The sequence below is a fragment of the Macaca nemestrina genome, chromosome 12 (assembly GCF_043159975.1).
Source record: "Macaca nemestrina isolate mMacNem1 chromosome 12, mMacNem.hap1, whole genome shotgun sequence".
Lineage (NCBI taxonomy): Eukaryota > Metazoa > Chordata > Mammalia > Primates > Cercopithecidae > Macaca > Macaca nemestrina.
In genome coordinates, this window is record NC_092136.1 from 75,266,330 (window position 1) to 75,283,768 (window position 17,439).

At 39.7% G+C, this 17,439-nt stretch overlaps 1 protein-coding gene across 4 annotated transcripts in view; it reads left to right on the forward strand.

The window, feature by feature from the left end:
- The window catches only part of LOC105468772 (UV radiation resistance associated), a 325,660-nt gene that overhangs the window by 280,399 nt on the left and 27,822 nt on the right, over positions 1 to 17,439 (forward strand). For all 4 annotated transcript variants that reach the window (XM_071075322.1, XM_011719113.2, XM_071075320.1 and 1 more), the window contains one exon: positions 16,996 to 17,087. In XM_071075322.1, the coding sequence (XP_070931423.1) occupies positions 16,996 to 17,087 (92 nt within the window). The remainder of the gene's footprint in view (positions 1 to 16,995; positions 17,088 to 17,439) is intronic.

The window sequence follows — 17,439 nt, forward strand, 5'->3', positions numbered from 1 at the left end:
ATAAACAAAATCACAATGTGTTTTTTAATTGTCCAGTCTGCTTTCCATAAGCTTAAACAAGCAAATTTGGTTCTTACCCTAATAAAAATCTTCCAGAATATTTTAAAGAAGTATAATCTATTTAGAACAAAATCTCACACTTCCAAAAGGAGATAGTCAGACATGATTCTTCAGTGTTACTAACCCTTTCCCCTGAGCACTTAAATTAGCCACTGGGGATTCTGTCCTAATATATTTAATGTTCAAAATATCTGCTAACTAAAAACCTCTATACTATTGTTAATGACTAACCCCATTGTGCCCGACACATAGTAGATACACAAAAATATTTATTGGAAGTGTTGATGAAATTCCAGAAACTCTCTCCACTGACTTCCCTCATCTAAATATTATCTGTCCATCAGTGAACTGCTTAGACCATGTTCTCCCCATGAATTCTCTCCTAATATCTTCAGGTAAAAGGTAGACATAATCTTTTCCACTTGAGTTAGTTTTCTGTGCTTTATAACTAATTACCACAAATTTAGCATCTTAAACAACATCTTTTAAAAAAAAAAAAGTTTAGGGTTACATGTGCAGTTTTGTTATATAGGTAAATTCTTGTCACAGGAGTTTGATGTACACATTATTTCATGACCCAGGTATTAAGCCTAGTACCCAATAGTATTTTTTCTGTTCCTCTCCCTCCTTCCACCTTCCATCATCTGGTAGGACCCACTATCTGTCGTTCCTCTCTTTGTGTCCATGTGTTCTCATCATGTAGCTCCCACTTGTAAGTGAGAACTTGTGGTATTTGGTTTTCTCTTCCTGCGTTAGTTTGCCAGGGATAATGACCTTCAGCTCCATTCATGTTCCTTCAAAGAACATGATCTCATTTTTTTTATGGCGGCATAGTATTCCTTGGTGTATATGTACCACGTTTTCTTTATGCAGTCTTCCACTGATGGACACTTAGGTTGATTCCATGTTATTGCAGTTGTGAACAGTGCTGCAGTGAACATACACATGCATATGTCTTTATGACAAAACAATTTATATTCCTTTGGATGTATACCCAATAATTGGATTTCTGGGTCGAATGGGACTTTTGTTTTTAGCTCTTTGAGAAATCACCACAGTGGTTGAACTAATTTACACTCCTGCCAACAGTGTATAAGCTTTCCTTTTTCTCCTCAACTTTGCCAGCATCTATTATTTTTTGACTTTTTAATAATAGCCATTCTAACTGGTATGAGATGGTATCTCACTGTGGATTTGATTTGCATTTCTCAGATGATCAGTGATACTGAGTTTTTTTCATATACTTGTTGGTTGCATATATGTCTCCTTTTGAAAAGTGTCTGTTCATGTCCTTTGCCCTCTTTTAATGAGGTCATTTGTTTTTCTCTTGTAAATTTGTTTAAGTTCCTTATAGATGCTGGACATTAGACCTTCGTCAGATGCATACTTTGCAAATATTTTCTCCCATTCTGTAGGTTGTCTGTTTACTCTGTTGATAGTTTATTTTGCTGTGCAAAAGCTCTGTAGTTTAATTTGATCCCATTTGTCAATTTTTGCTTTTGTTGCAGTTGCCTTTGGTATCTTCGTCATGAAACCTCGGCCAGTTCCTATGTCCAGAATGGTACTGCCTAGGTTATCTTCCAGGGTTTTTATAGTTTTGGGTTTTACATTTAAGTCTTTAATCCATCTTGAGTTGATTTTTATGTATGGCGTAAGGAAGGGGGTTCAATTTCAGTCTTCTGCATTTGGCTAGTCAGTTATCCCAGCACCATTTATTGAATAGGGAGTCCTTTCTCCATTGATTGTTTTTGTCAGCTTTGTCAAAGAACAGATGGTTGTAGGTGTACAGCCTTATTTTGGGGCTCTATTCTATTCCATTGGTCTATGTGTTTGTTTTTGTACCCAGTACCATGCTGTTTGTGTTATTGTAGCCCTGTAATATAATTGTGAAGTTGGACAGCATGGTGTCTCCTGCTTTGTTATTTTTGCTTAGGATTGCCTTGGCTATTCAGCCTCTTTTTTGGTTCCATATGAATTTTAAAGTAGTTTTTTCTAGTTCTATGAAGAATGTCCTTGGTAGTTTGATAGGAATAGCAGTGAATCTATAAATTGCTTTAGGCAATGTGGCCGTTTTAATGATATTGATTCTTTCAATTCATGAGCATGGAATATTTCTCCATTTACGTCATCTTGATTTCTTTGAGCAGTGTTTTGTAATTCTCCTGGTAGAGATCTTTGACCTCCCTGGTTAGCTGTATTCCTAGGTATTTTATTTTTTTGTGGCAATTGTGAATCAGATTGTGTTCCTGATTTAGCTCTTGGTTTGGCTGTTGTTGGGAATGCTAGTGATTTTTGTACATTGATTTTGTATCCTGAAATTTTGCTGAAATTGTTTATCAGCTTAAGGAGCTTTGGGGCCAAGACTATGGGGTTTAATAGATACAGAATCATGTCATCTGCAAACAGGGAGAGTTTGACTTCCTCTCTTCCTATTAGGATGCACTTTATTTATTTCTCTTGCCTGATTGCTCTGGCCAGGACTTCCAAAACTATGTCAAATAGGAGTGATGAGAGAGGGGATCCTTGTCTCCTGTTGGTTTTCATGGGAAATGCCTTCAGCTTTTGCCCATTAAGTATGATGTTGACTGTAGGTTTGTCATAGATGGCTCTTATTATTTTGAGGTATGTTCCTTCAATAACTAGTTTGTTGAGAGTTTTTATCATGAAGGGATGTTGAAGCCTTTTCTGCAACATCCATTTTTATCTCACAGATCTGCAGGTCAGAAGTCTGGGTGGGCTCAGCTGGTTTCTCTGCTCAGGGTCTCACAAGGCCAAAATCAACATGTTGGCCAGGCTGAGCTCTTATCTGGAGTTTCTTGGCAATAATCCACTTCCAAGCTCATCTCAATTGTTGGCAGAATTCAGTTCCTTGCAGCTGTAGGTCGGAAGTTCCCATTTACGTGCTGGCCTTCAGCCAGGGGCCACTCTTTGCTCCTAGAAGCTATCCACATTTCTTCTTACATGATCCTCCATCTTCAGACCAATAATGTCCCATCAAGCCCTTCTCATACTTTGAATCTCTCTGTCTTCTGCTGCCAGCCAGAGAAAACTCTGCTTGTAAAGAGTTTGTGTGGTTAGACTGTCCCACAAAAATGTCTCCCTTCGCTGTAAATATAAAATTATCAAGGAATTAACACCGGGGGGTGAAGGTCATGGGAGCCATCTTAAAATTCTGCCTATGACTCCCTGCCATCAAACTCTTTCCTCACTGTATGAGGAGGTAACCTCCTTCAGGGTAGTATTCATGGCTGAGTTATTTTTTGATACCCAATCACACCTTGCACATAGTAAATATTTATTACATATCTAATGAATTCATTACTTTTTGTTAAACGAATTGTGAGAGAAAACAATTATTTACATTATTTGAAAACAAATTGTGAGGAGCAATGTAGCAATGTGCACTTGAAAGGTCATTGCTGTTTTGGTTTTTGGTTTCTTTTTTGTTTTGTTTTTTTTGAACCTCCATTTATTTATGATCAACCAGAGAGACTAAACAGTGGACTCATGGGTTTGGACTCTATTGCAGTTCAAGTGAGGTCGGAGGAATTCCACAGAAAACTTAAAAGGCATGAAGTAGCTATTATAGTAAAATTAATATTTTAGGGGAAAAATCATTAATGAGAGAAAAGAGCATTCTGGAAAACTGTGTTCCATTTAAGGCACCTCATTACCAGATTCTTTAAGGAAAACTGGAGGGAGTTCTGAGACACAAAGAATGATTAAGAGGCTGTAGGGATTAACTTAGAAACAACGATTTTAAAAGACTAAATATGTATAGCTTAGCTGAACAGTAAGTAAATAGAGATGTAACTATTGTCAAATTTCTGAAATCAAGAGAAGTAATGGGTTTCTCTGATTTAAAAATAAAAAAGACTTGAGGGTCTCCTTTATGATTGTTGGAATTAAATGAGGAAAAAGAAAACAAAATCTTTTCTAAACAACTTATATGCAATATTTAGACTGTGTGCTGCAGTGTAAACCATCAGAGTTGAATTCAAATCCCAACTCCTTTATTTTCCATTTGGGGAATTTCAGGCAACTCCTTCCACCTTTTAAACTTTGTCATATGTAGGGTGAGAATTACACCACCTACCTTATAGGGTTATTATGAAGATTAAATGAGATGACATAAGTAAACAGTCAAGTTCCGTACCTAGCACAGATTGCAGGTTGAGAAAAAGAATAGCTGCTATTGGTATCACCGTTATCATCATCGTTCTTAAGTGGTTACAAGTTCAAAGTGGTAGGATTCAGACAAACCTAGAATTCAACCACAGTGCTTGAATTCAGGCTAATTCAAACTCTGTCATTTAATTCTCTCTCTTAAGTCATGGTTTCTTCAACCATAATAATGTTATAGTGAGGACTCAATGAAATAATATAAAATGCTTAGCACTGATTCCTGGCACATAACTAATCACTAAATAAACACATTAACAGCTGTAGCACTATTTTCATTATCATTAGCACCATCATTATTCCATCATAGAACCTGGCCAAAAGCCTAACATATATTTAGATTATTTCCAAATTTCCCCTGTTATAAAGTGCCATGCATGTATCTCCATTTCTGCCATTATCATCACCACCACACATATACATGCACACAATTCAGTAATTATTTATGACTTGTTGAATTAAGTAATTTCTTCTAATGATCATGTTGGGTATTTGTGGTCACTATACATGGCTGGGGAGGTACCAGAACGGGCCTGTATGTTTCTTATGTAATCAAATTTACAGCAACAGATTTAAGTGCATTTTTTCATTTCAGTAAAACTGATATGTAGATTTATTTGAATTTTTATAAAGAATCCCTGCACTTACAATAACATTTTCATTTGTCTTTTCCATACATAAGAACTTGCTGTAGCTACCCATTGCTTATAAGATTGTGTTACTGCAGTAAACAGAATATACTCTAGCTAGATTAGGCAGAAATGGTATCGATTAGAGGGTTACTAATTAGAAGGTATTAAGATTAATCAGAGGGTATACATCAGATGTGTTAAGTATTCATCAGAGGTACCTCACATTTACCATTAGATAGCTCACAGAAACTGGGAGAACCAGCAGAGATAGAGATGGCAAATAAACATATGAAAAAAGTGCTCAGCTTGGGCAGCATGGCCAAACCCCTGTTTCTACTAAAAATACAAAAAGTAGCCGGACGTGGTGGTGCACACCTGTAGTCCCAGCTACTTGGGAGGCTGAAGTGGGAGGATAACTTGAGCCCAGGAGGTCAAGGCTGCAGTGAGCTGTGTTTATGCCACTGCACTCCAGCCTGGGTGACAAAGCATTACCTTGTCTTAAAAAAATAAAAATCTCAATATTATTAGTCACTGGGGACATGCAAACTAAAACCACAATGAGGCTGGGTGCCATGGCTTATACCTGTAATCCTAGCACTTTGGAAGGCCAAAGCAGGCAGATGGCTTGAGTCCAGGGATTCGAGACCAGCCTGGGCAACATAGCAAAACGCTATCTCTACCAAAAAATTAGCTGGGCATGGTGGCACATGCCTGTAGTCCCAACTACTCAGGAGGCTGAGATGGGAGGATCACCAGAGCCCGAGGTCAAGGCTGCAGTGAGCTGTGATCACGCCACTGCACTCCAGCCTGAGTAACAGAATGACACCCTGTCTTAAAAACAAAAAATAAATAAAATAAAATTTCATTGAGACACGACTATACAACTGCTAGAATGGCTAAAGTTTTAAAACTGACAGTATCAAGTGCTGATGACAGTACACAGCAACTGAAACACTCATACATTGCTGCTGAGAATGAAAAACTTATATAATCACTTTGGAAAGTAGTTCGCATTTTAAAAATGAAGTTAAAGGTATATCTGCCATTCATCCCAGCAGTTCCACTCCTAGGTATTGGTCCAAGAGAAGCAAAAATACAAGTCCAATTAAAAACCTATGCCCACATACTTATAGCAACTTAATTCCTAATAATAAAAATGAGAAACCCAGATGTCCCTCAGCTGGCATATAGATAAATCATGTGTGGTACATCCATACAATAGAATACTACTCAGCAGTAAAAAAGGACCAGACTACTCACACAACCTGGATGAATTTCTTATGTGAAAGAAGGCAGACACAACAGGCTAAATACTCTGTGATGCCATTTCTACAATGTTCTGGAAAACTACCTCTGTTCTATTAGACTGTGATCTTGATCTGAATGTTTAGCTCTTTGCACCAAGATTGCATCAAAGTCAATGAATTGGAGGCAAAAATGCCTTTTTTTTTTTTTTTTTTTTTTAGATGGAATCCCACTCTGTTGCCCAGGCTGGAGTGCAGTGATGTGATCTCAACTCACTGCAACCTCCGCCTCCCAGGTTCAAGCAATTCTCTTGCCTTAGCCTCCCAAGAAGCTGGGATTACAGGCAGACACCAACCTGCCCGGTTAATTGTTTTGTATTTTTAGTAGAGACAGGGTTTGGCCAGGCTGGTCTCGAACTCCTGACCTCAGGTGATCCACCTGCCTCGGCCTCCCAGAGTGCTGGGATTACAGGCGTGAGCCACCGTACCCGACCTCAGAAATGTCAAATTTGATCAGTTTAGAGAGTAAGGTTTAGCTGTGAAGGGAATCAAAGATCCAGATTGGGCCAAAGGTCAATCCAGGGTATTTTGGGATAAATCGAGGTACACAGGACTATCAACATGAGGGCAAGGAGCAGAAGATGGGCTTGCTCGACCTGCTGAACAGCATGAATATCTACATTAATGGATCCTACTCAAGTCTACTGACTCATATAGCCTTTAGCCTCCAGAGAACATAGCCCTTCTTTGATGATCACTGATTAAAACTAATTGCAGTTGCATCCAAGGTCATGATTTACCTGCTTTTGACAAATTTGCAGTTTTTCTTTGCTTGTTTATTTGCAATATGCATTACTAATCCTCCTTAGCAACTCACAAGGATTGGAAGTGACAGAGACTACACTAACAGGTTGACTCCAGAATCACGTGAGGTTAATAGTGCTTCTAGTTGCTTTCTGGTCAATGTAAGATTCTGAAGCAAAGGACCATCTTAATTGAAATATTTTTAATATGGCAGACTTTATAACGGTAAATTTAACTTAGTTATAATCTGTGCCTCATGAATACAATAAAGCAACGTATATAAAGAAAAGAGCCTATAAGGATAGAACTTGTCAGACTTGGATTCTGGTCCCTGGATTCAACCTGTTCAACCTTAGGCCATTTAACCTCTCACTTTCTTCAGAGGTGCTATTCAGCTCTAGTATTAATTCCATGATTCTGAAAGCAGTTGATAGTGTGACTGGAAGGAGAAATGAAAGAAGCTTTTTCAATTACTAGACTTTAAAGCTTCTAGTTTTGACTTCTAGGCTTCAGTCCTCACAATGGTAGACCTGAGCTGTGTCCATGTTTACGTTATAACGTATCTACTTTGGAAAAGACTGGCATGTGTTTATAGATGGGATTGGAAAAGTACTTAGGTTGTTCTTGCAACCAGAGGCCCATAATCGAGTTTTTATACTATTCCTTAGAGGTATGTATTGCAATGACTCACTGTAAGAAACAATATTATTGCTCATATTAAATATTCTTTAAGTAGCTTTTCCACATCTTGAAAGAGTTGCATTTTCTTCTAGGAAGGCAGATTTTGTTTTTGACATGGTGGTACTCTTTTTTTTCAAGTGCATAATCTAGTTCTTTTCATGTCAGTGAAACTTAGTAGTACTTAAAAATGGATTGAAATACTGGTAACTAGTTCCACAGAGATGTTTGCCTACATAAGGCAAATCTGTAAAGTTAAATCTTTGATGCATATGTGCGTTTTTCATTTCGTATTTTTAGTTCCTCCAGACCATTTCTTTGTAGTCAAATTCATTGTAATCCCATCACGAAAGTGTTGATCTTTTAGTAACCTTTTTTGAAGCATTGTATTAATCCACATTCCCTCACGATAACACACGGTTTGTATCAAACATATCATGCAGCTTAGCTCAAGCCACATATGGAACTAATAAGTCAGGCAATAAGTGGCTTTGTGTGGATGAATACAGTTTGGAAGGGTGGGGACGTGTGTGTGTGTTGTCTGAACTGCATTTCTCCTGTGCCAAAACCCAAATGACACAATGATTCCTGAATCCCCAGAGGCTTTCCTGGCCTGGAAAAATTGTGTTTAAAAAATAAAAATAAAATGGAGCACTTTGATATTAAATTAAACCTCTCGGCTCAATAGGAGGATGCTTACTGGGTGCAAGAATGCAGCATTTATTTCTTAGCAGTAAAATCACACTACATTTTAAATATGATCTCCAGAGCTGCAAGTTGTCTTCCCTCGTCAATGGAGCAACATTTATCAAGCTGCATGAACTAGTTAATTCCAACTGCAAGAGCTCTAACGTCATAGTTGATTTGTCTTATTTGATTAAACACAAAGTGGAAGAAACCAGCATGTGGCTTTGGAAAAATACTATATTTTTATACAAAAAGGGGGTATATGAGAGGGAAACAGAGAGAACATAGAATTGACATGGCTGTAGTTGTCTGTTGTGGTCTGAATGTACTCGTTGCTTGGATTTTCTTTCTTTTAGCTTGTTCCAGTAACTATAAAGCCAGATCTTCCTGGGTTTTTTGTTTTTAGCATAGGGATTATCTTTTGCTACCAGACAATGCAGTTTGTTAATTTTTCCAGGGAAACCACGGAACATTGTTTCTCCCCACTTCCCATCTAACGTATTATCTAAGTGTAATTTTCACCTTGGTTACTTACTAGCCATAGAGTTGAACAAAATCTTGATTGCCTCATGGAGTCCTAAATCAATCAAAGTAAAGCTGAAATTCAAACTAATTGAAACCAAAATTCCACTTAAAGACTGCTTAGACTCTTTTGGTAGTGGTTGTGGAGTAGGAAGTTGTTACAAAAGGTGTTTATTTCAGAGGCTAATTTGAGGCAGTTAGACCCAAAGCAATATTTGCCTGGTTTTCTTGGCATCTGCCTTCCCCAATCAAAAATGAAAGCAAAAGGAGCCGTAATGTTTAGGGAAGTGTGGAATTGATAATAGTTGGTGAGGGCAGGTGTTGACGTAACCTGAAATAAGATTTCTTAGAGAGAAGAATACTTCAGTCTTTTAGCCTGTCCATAGCTGCCTTTGCAGTTGTTTCCCTCGTTCACTCTCTTGCTTAAAACCCTGGAGTAGGTTCTTACTACTTACCAGCAAGATAAAGTTGAACTCTTCAGCTTAGCACTCTCAGACCTCGGCAGTTTTAATGACTGTGCTGTAAAGTCAGGCCTCAGGAACTTCTATTCTCTATAAAAATTCTAATTTAACTCTTACAAGTATCTTATGAGGTAAATATTGTTGGTCCTGTTTTATAGACAAGGCATAGATTGGTTATGTAACTTGCTCAAAATTACACACATTATATGGCGAGAATAGGCTGTGATTCCAGGCCTCTCATTCCAAAGACAGAGAGCTGATTCACATTGCCTAGCCTAGTGGACACTCAATAAGTATTTGTTGAATGAATGAATAGGACGTATAGAGACTTAGCAAATGTAGTTCTTTCTCCCCTTTCCCTATCCTTATCCTTTCCTCCTTGACCTGGTTTCTTCTTTTCCTTTCTGCTTTTACTAATATCTTACCAGGGAGTTAACTTGTTGAAGATTATTGAATTTTAAAAAGTTTGAAAATCATTTGACTAGCCCAAGCAAGGAAGGAGTTTGCGTGACCATATAGCAGAGCTGGGTCTTTCACCAGGTCCCCTGACCACTCACATCATGTATCAGTCTTTCCATTTCACTATATAATTATTTAAGATATTGACACCTGTGTGTGTTTATTGCTGCTTCTCTGGAGTGCATGCAGTCAGAAGCTTAATGAAAATTAGCATTTAAAAAGTGAACAGTGTACTTAAGATTTTCCCTTTGATTTGAAGTAACTCTTTCCTTCTTCCTTTTCTGCCCCCCATTCTTAGTAGTTAAGTGGTAAGCCATTATTGAACACCGGCTTTATGCCCAGCCTAGTGGTAGATGCTATTGAGAGGTGACAATGTGCTAGCAGCCCTCACTGTCAGCGCCTCCTAGACCTTGGCGTCCACTTTGGCGGTGCTTGAGGAGCCCTTCAACCCGCCACTGCACTGTGGGAGCCCCTCTCTGGGCTGGCCGAGGCCGGAGCTGGCTCCCTCTGCTTGTGGGGAGGTGTGGAGGGAGAGGTGCAGGCGGGAACCGGGGCTGCGAGCGGTGCTCACAGTCTAGCGTGAGTTCCGGCGGGCGCCGACTTGGCAGGCCCAGCACACGGAGTGGCCGGCCGGCGCCGCTGGCCCAGGGCAGTGATGGGTTTACCACCCGGGCTAACAGCTGCGATGGGTGTGCCGGGTCCCCCAGCATTGCCGGCCCACCAGTGGTGTGCTTGATTTCTTGCCTGGCCTCAGCTGCCTCCCCGCCAGGCAGGGCTTGGGACCTGCAGCCCGCCATGCCAGAACTGCCCCTGGGGGTGGACTCCCGCCTGGACGGAGCCTCCCCGACGAGCGCCACCCCCTGCTCCGCGGCACTTGGTCCCATCAACCGCCCAGGGGCTGCGGAGTACGGGTGCAGGGCGCGGGACTGGCAGTCAGCTCTGCCCGCCAACCCAGTGCAGGATCTACTAGGTGAAGCTAGCTGGGCTCCTGAGTCTAGGGGGGACTTGGAGAACTTCTATGTCTAGCTAAGGGCTTGTAAATGCACCAATCAGCAGTCTGTGTCTAACTCAGGGATTATAAACACACCAATCAGCACTCTGTCAAAACGGACCAATCAGCGCTCTGTAAAATAGACCAATCAGCTTGCTGTAAAATGGACCAATCAGCAGGATGTGGGTGGGGTCAGATAAGGGAATAAAAGCAGGCTGCCCGAGCTGGCGGTGGCGTGGGAATCCGCTGGGGTTAGTTTCTGCTTTGTGGGAACTTTGTTCTTCTGCTTTTTGCAATAAATGTTGCTGCTCAACTCTTTGGGTCCACGCTGTCCTTAAGAGCTGTAACACTCACTGTGAAGGTCTGCAGCTTCACTTCCGAAGCTAGCTAGACCACGAACCCACAGGGAAGAACGAACAACTCCAGACGCGCTGCCTGTAAGAGCTGTAACACTCACTGCAAAGGTCTGCAGCTTCACTCCTGTCAGCGAAACCACGAACCCACCAGAAGTTATAAGCTCCAGACACATCTGAACGTCTGAAGGAACAAACTTCAGACACACCATCTTTAAGAAGTGTAACACCGCGAGGGTCCACGGCTTGATTCTTGGAGTCAGTGAGACCAAGAACCCACCAATTCCAGACACACTATGACGATAATAATGCGGAGAGTGTGTGTATGTATATATGTATGTGTTCGTGTGTGTTAGTAATGATAACAGGTATTTTATATTGAGCACTTATGATGTACCAGATATTATTTTGGACAGTGTATATACTTCATCTTTAAACTTTGCAACAGCTCTGCAAGGCAGGCAACATCCGCATTTTACATGTGAGGAAATGGAATCTCAGAGAAGTGACTTATTTAAAGTCAGCTAGTAAGTGACAGTACTGGTATTCAATCCCAGCTCTTCTGCATTTAAGCCTATTCTACTGTGTCGTGATGCCTCTCATTTCTTCCTAAACTGTATTTAACTTGTTAATTACCAAGTATTTATCAAGTACCTATCTAGTTAGTTAAGGCTTTCCAAAAAGAACAAATGGAAAAGTGGCATAGGGAGGAGTTTAGGGTCAAGCGTAAAATGCCGACTTACCTAGAGTAATCAGAGAGCTTTCAATGGAGAATGGAACTTGTGTTGTTTGAGAATAGATAAAATATGAGATATAGAATGCCTAGAGACATGGAGTTAAGAAAGCTTTCTGCCAGAGTAGTGAGTACTGTGTAAAAAGCGATCAGAAGAGTTGTTAGCCAATAATGAAAAGCTGGTTTTTTATATATAAAATCCCATATATATATATGGGACTCTGCTTGGAGACAGAGTCTCCGTTGCCCAGGCTAGCGTGCAGTGGCACAATCTCGGCTGACTGCAACCTGCACTATCCAGGTTCAAGTGATTCTCATGCCTCAGCCTCCCGAGGAGGTGGGAGGTGCACGCCACCACACCTGGCTAATTTTTGTATGTTTAGTAGAGACAGGGTGTCACCATATTGGATAGGCTGGTCTCGAACACCTCATCTCAAGCAATCTACCCGCTTGAATATGTTTAAGTCACTTCTCTACTAAAATGCTAATAATAAGGTTAAATAATTTAAAATTTTTAAATTCACAAGGATAAAAGAACAGACAAGACCAAGAAAATTTAGCAAATTGCAAGTAAACGAATGAGTGATAAACTTGACTTGGCAGAAGCGTTTAAGAAGCAACAGAATCCAAACCACAGACTCCAGAAGGATGTGGTGGTACCGAGTACCTCATGAAGTTTAGGGACAATATATAGAGCTAAACATAGGAGGGTAGGTTGACAGTCTATAGAGAAAGAGAAGTAACACTCCCAGTTCATTTTTCCCACTCTCTGCAGCCAATAACTGTGTTCCCCCATGCCCTAGCAGGAAAATGAAGGTTTACTTGCTGAAAAAGATTGAGCCCAAGAAGCTCTGAACCTAAACTGCTTGATACACTGGGAACAAGAAGGAAGGTGCCTTACCAAAAGGTGATTAAGTGAAAGTGTAACATACTGACACAGAGTTCCCCAACTACCTTTTCCAACTTTACACCCCAAATAAGATCCAGATTATGCCTCAAGACAGAAGATTGAAGGATTCTTTCTGGGAAGAAAACAGGCAGCAATGAGAGGTACTGGGACTGTAGTACTAACCTTTCCCTGTGGAAAGACTGGATTTCCATCCACTCATTCTACAGTGAACCTTTCCCCCACAGCCAGTCAAGTACTGCCAAGGCAGACTTCCTTCACAGCTTTTTAGAGTCTCACAGTCTCACTTGTAAAGATAAACTAACAGCCAAAGATTACTAGATATTAAAGGAAAGCCTCTAATATTTTAAAAAAAAAAAAAAAGTCTAAAATAAAGTGGAAAAAAAAAAATCCAGAGGGTAAAATGAAGAAGGAGGAGACAAAATAATAATAATAGAAGAAAATGATCAGAATTAGGCAATGAAAGTATTCATATTGAAAGGATGTAGTAAGTGCTCGGCCCAGGGAATGAAAACAGACTGAAAATGATGAATGAAAGACCTAAATGAAGGCTTATCACTACGAAATTTCAGAATACTAAGGTTAAAGAAGAAAGTCCTAAAGCTTCCAGAGAGAAGAACCAGCTTACATTCAAAAGATCAGGAACCAGAATTTTAACAGGTTTCTAAATGGCAGTAAAGAAATACTTTGGAACTACCTAAGAAAAAGTATTTGCAGCCTTGAAATCTATACCTAGGCAAACTATTATTCAAGTGTAAGAATGGAATAGTTATATTTTGAAATATTCAGGGTGTCATAAAAGTGAACCTCCCATGCTATCCTTTCCAGAAAGATAATATAGGATACAGTCCACCAAGATGAGGCAGTAGATCAAGAAAAAAGACAATCTAGGAAATAACAGCTTCAGCACAGGAGAAAAGTAAACAAAATTTCCAGCATGATGGCTAAAGAAGCTTGTAGGAAGATAATGCAGCAGGCCTAGCTAGCAGCCAATTCAGGCTGAAGCAGAGAGAGGAGGCTTCAGGAAATACGTCTCTAAGAACAAAATGGACTTGATCAATTTTATGGTGTGCTTAGTTAGATTGAGAAGAATTTTAAGGGTTTTGTTTTGTTTTGTTTTGTTTTAATTTTTTTGAGACAGGGTCTCACTCTTATCATCCAGGCTACAGTGCAGTGGCACAATCTCAGCTCACTGCAGCCTCAACCTCCCAGGTTCAAGCAATCCTCCCACCTCAGCCTCCTGAGTAGCTGGAACCCCAGGGATGCACCACCGGATAATTTTTTGTATTTTTGGTAGAGAGAGAGTTTCACCATGTTGCCCAGACTGGTCTGAAACTCCACCCACCTCGGCTTCCCAAAGTGCTGGGATTACAGGTGTGAGCCACCACGCCTGACCAGTTTTAAGATTTTTGTCAGAGTTTGGGGAGTTTCTAGTGACAAGTACATAGAAAAACTCAACTGGTAGAAAAAATGGCAGTTATCACTTCCAGTGAAACAAACAAGTGCAAGAAAGGAATAATACATTACATAGCTCAGCAGCAAACAGTATTTATGTAGGTATAATGAGGTAAACACTAAATGTTGATTTAATTTAAAATGTGATATTGAATGTATTGAGAAGATGAGGAAGGGAACTATGTGTGGGAGAGTAGAGTCAAGTTCTCATACTCTTTCAGAAAAAGCCAGTAGATAATGTATGGGAAAGGGGAAAAAATGTTTGTGTGAGGGCAAAGTGGTGTTAGAGTGCTAAATTCTCATCTTTCATGGTGGGAGCGTAGTAGATGATATCTCCAACTGGAGGAGAAAGGAGAATAAAAAATCTTAATATAAGCATATTAGAAATATGAAGGTGAAGAAACAGCTAAAAGGTGTTCTCAGAGTTTGGGGTAGATAGTAAAGCAGAGAACTTTTTTTTTTTTTAATTATAAATCTTACCGTGGTTTAGACTTCTTAAACCGTACTTATACTTTATTAATAATAATGTATGTGTTATGTATGCATTTATTTTTGAGTTCTCTAGGTGGAAAATTAAAAGGGTAATATGGTAGATTTTGGCGCTGTTATTAAGAGGTTCTAGCCTTGGCTTTGTCCCTTACCATCCCTGTAACTTTGGGCAGGATGCTCTTGTCTTCCTGGGCCTTAGTTTCTTCATTTATAAGAGGAAGAAGGTTGGAAAGATGATCTCCAGGGTCTCTTTTAGTTATAAAATTCAAAGATTTTATGATTTTTTAAAAAGTACTGCTATGCAGCAAATGGAGAGTTAAGACCCAGACGCAGGCTTGAAATTCCCACATTTTTCTTTTTTTGGTTAAAATCAGACTTGGAGAGAAATTTTCACTGTATTCTCTGAAAACAGTTCCACACCCATCTTCCACTGTGGAACCTGGGGCAGGCAATTGTCTGTGTACTCACTGGGAGACACATAGCTTAGTGTTATTTCAGTATGGTTTTCTTTTTCCCTTGATGTTTAATATTTTTCACTATGAATCACAGGTAAAATTTCCATGCCATGTGTAAACAATTTCACTTCTTATTGAAACAATGAATTCAGGAATGTCATGTTGGGATATCAGCCATTTTGCTTTTATCAATGTATGGAAAAATGCATTTATATTAATATAAGAAATGATGTCATTTAATATGGGGGTAGATCTTATAATTCAAGGTCAGCAAATCTCAGGAGGTGATTTAGGTCACCAAGCTGAGTTTGAAAAAGGAAAAAACTGTTTTCCTTCTGCTTTCTCAAGTATTGTTACCAGTTTCCTTCTCAGACTTTGGGATAGATGGTAGAGAGTAGTATGGTTTGTGAAAAGCAGGCCCTGGCTGATAATATCTTTGCCATTGAACCATGTGGCCCTGGATAATTTACTTCCCCTTTCTGGGCTTCAGTTTTCCCATCTGCAAAAGAAAAGGATTAGCTGAAATAATATTCAAGATACCTTTTAGTTTTAATGTAGTATGTTTCTGCCTCCTTACTTTGTGTGTGTATTCATTCAAACCATTCAGGAGACCCAGTTAGGTTTAGAGGTTTTTCTTAAAAAGCCCAGAATCAGTGAGAGTGAACTCTTTCTCTCTAAGTATCACTCAAGCAGAGAAAAATCAGTTGAATACTAGAGTCAAACAAAAGAAAACTTACTGTTTTTAGTAGGTGTTTTTTTATGCCCCCTGTTGTCTAACTCTGAAGGTCTGCTTTCTATTCACATGATTTGTGGTTTTCTTTTTTAAAAGAGGGATATATTTAAAAGTTTGACTTAGCCACTCTTAAATTTAAGTGCTAAAAGAGTTAAACTTTAAGACTGATGCCTCTTCACATTTGTACACTGACATACATTTTATAAAGTCTATAAACTTTCTTCATGTGTAATATGTCATTTGAAAAACACATTTTGCAGAACTGTGTTGTCCACTTACTGTGTGTGTGATGTGTGGATGAGCATGTGTGTGAATATGGCTCTCCGTTATGGTCAGTTAGGGAAGCAAATGGTGATATTCAGAGACACAGTTTAAGGAAGTGAAGAGCAGACAGATGAAAACCATTAGCAAGTTATCCAAAGCACTCAGAAAGACACTTAATTTTAGAAAATTGGCCTCTAGCAGAAATAAACAAAGGGCAGATCTCGCCCATAAGCCAGCAGTTTCCCTATACCACCTCTCCAGCTGTGTGCTCTGGTCTGGACAAAGAGGAACGTTAGAGACTCAAGAGAAATACAGAGCACAGCCTCTGTCAAAAGTGAGTTGCAATTTATTTGTTTAATAAGCATTGACTAAGTACCAGCACTATGCCAGGCACTATTGGAGTCAGAGATGAATACAAGATGGTCTTTACCCTTGTTTATACAAAAGAGAGGGGCTGAAGGGAAGCTGGCAATATCTAAAAAGAAACACTGGTTTTCTGGTATATGTCCCTGAAATTGGTGTTAGCAAACCCTACCACGGTCTGGGGGTAGAAAAGAAGGCTAGATACAGGGGTCTTTGAAATATCCTGATTCCACAGTTGGTCACTCTTAGTCTTCTCTGAGTTTAGGGGGCAAGAGAACAGTAAGTAGATGAAGAGGCTACCTTAAATACCATCGTAATTTAAGTGGTTGTGCATATTCATACACATGCTTATCTATATGTCAAATACCCAGTAAGTGGACACAGTACTGTGAGGCTGATAATAGTATCATACATTTACATTTCCTCTTTTAGAGTTCAAAAAAAATAACTTGTTTAGTGGTTCATTTTTCTGAAGCTTATAATCTGCCAAAATATCTTTAATTCTGTTTTTTCACCTTCACAGCTACGATACCAACATGGACTGGGGACTCCAGACTTGCGACAAACCCTTCCCAACCTGAAAAACTTCATGGAGCATGGACTAATGGTCAGGTGGTGAGTACCTTTATCTCTGATAACCAGAAACTGTAATGTGGATAATGATCCTGAAAATCTTTTCTGACTTCCACATTGCTCCACACCTGCATCTGAGTTTTCTTCTGTAATGAGATATCGGAGGAAAATGAAAGGCACCATCACACTTGGGGAGATCTAAGCTCCTGTCTGGCTAAGGAGGATGTAGCCCTCTTGGAGGGAGGAGGGGCCAAGAGGATACTGCTGGAACTTTGAGAAGGTAGCTGAGCAAGGAGCCCTTGAGGGCATTGCTGAGACAAACTGAAAGACAGCCGGTATGATTCATGGTAAGGGAGACCCAGAGCCCCTTGGACCTTTCCAAAGAACAGGTGAA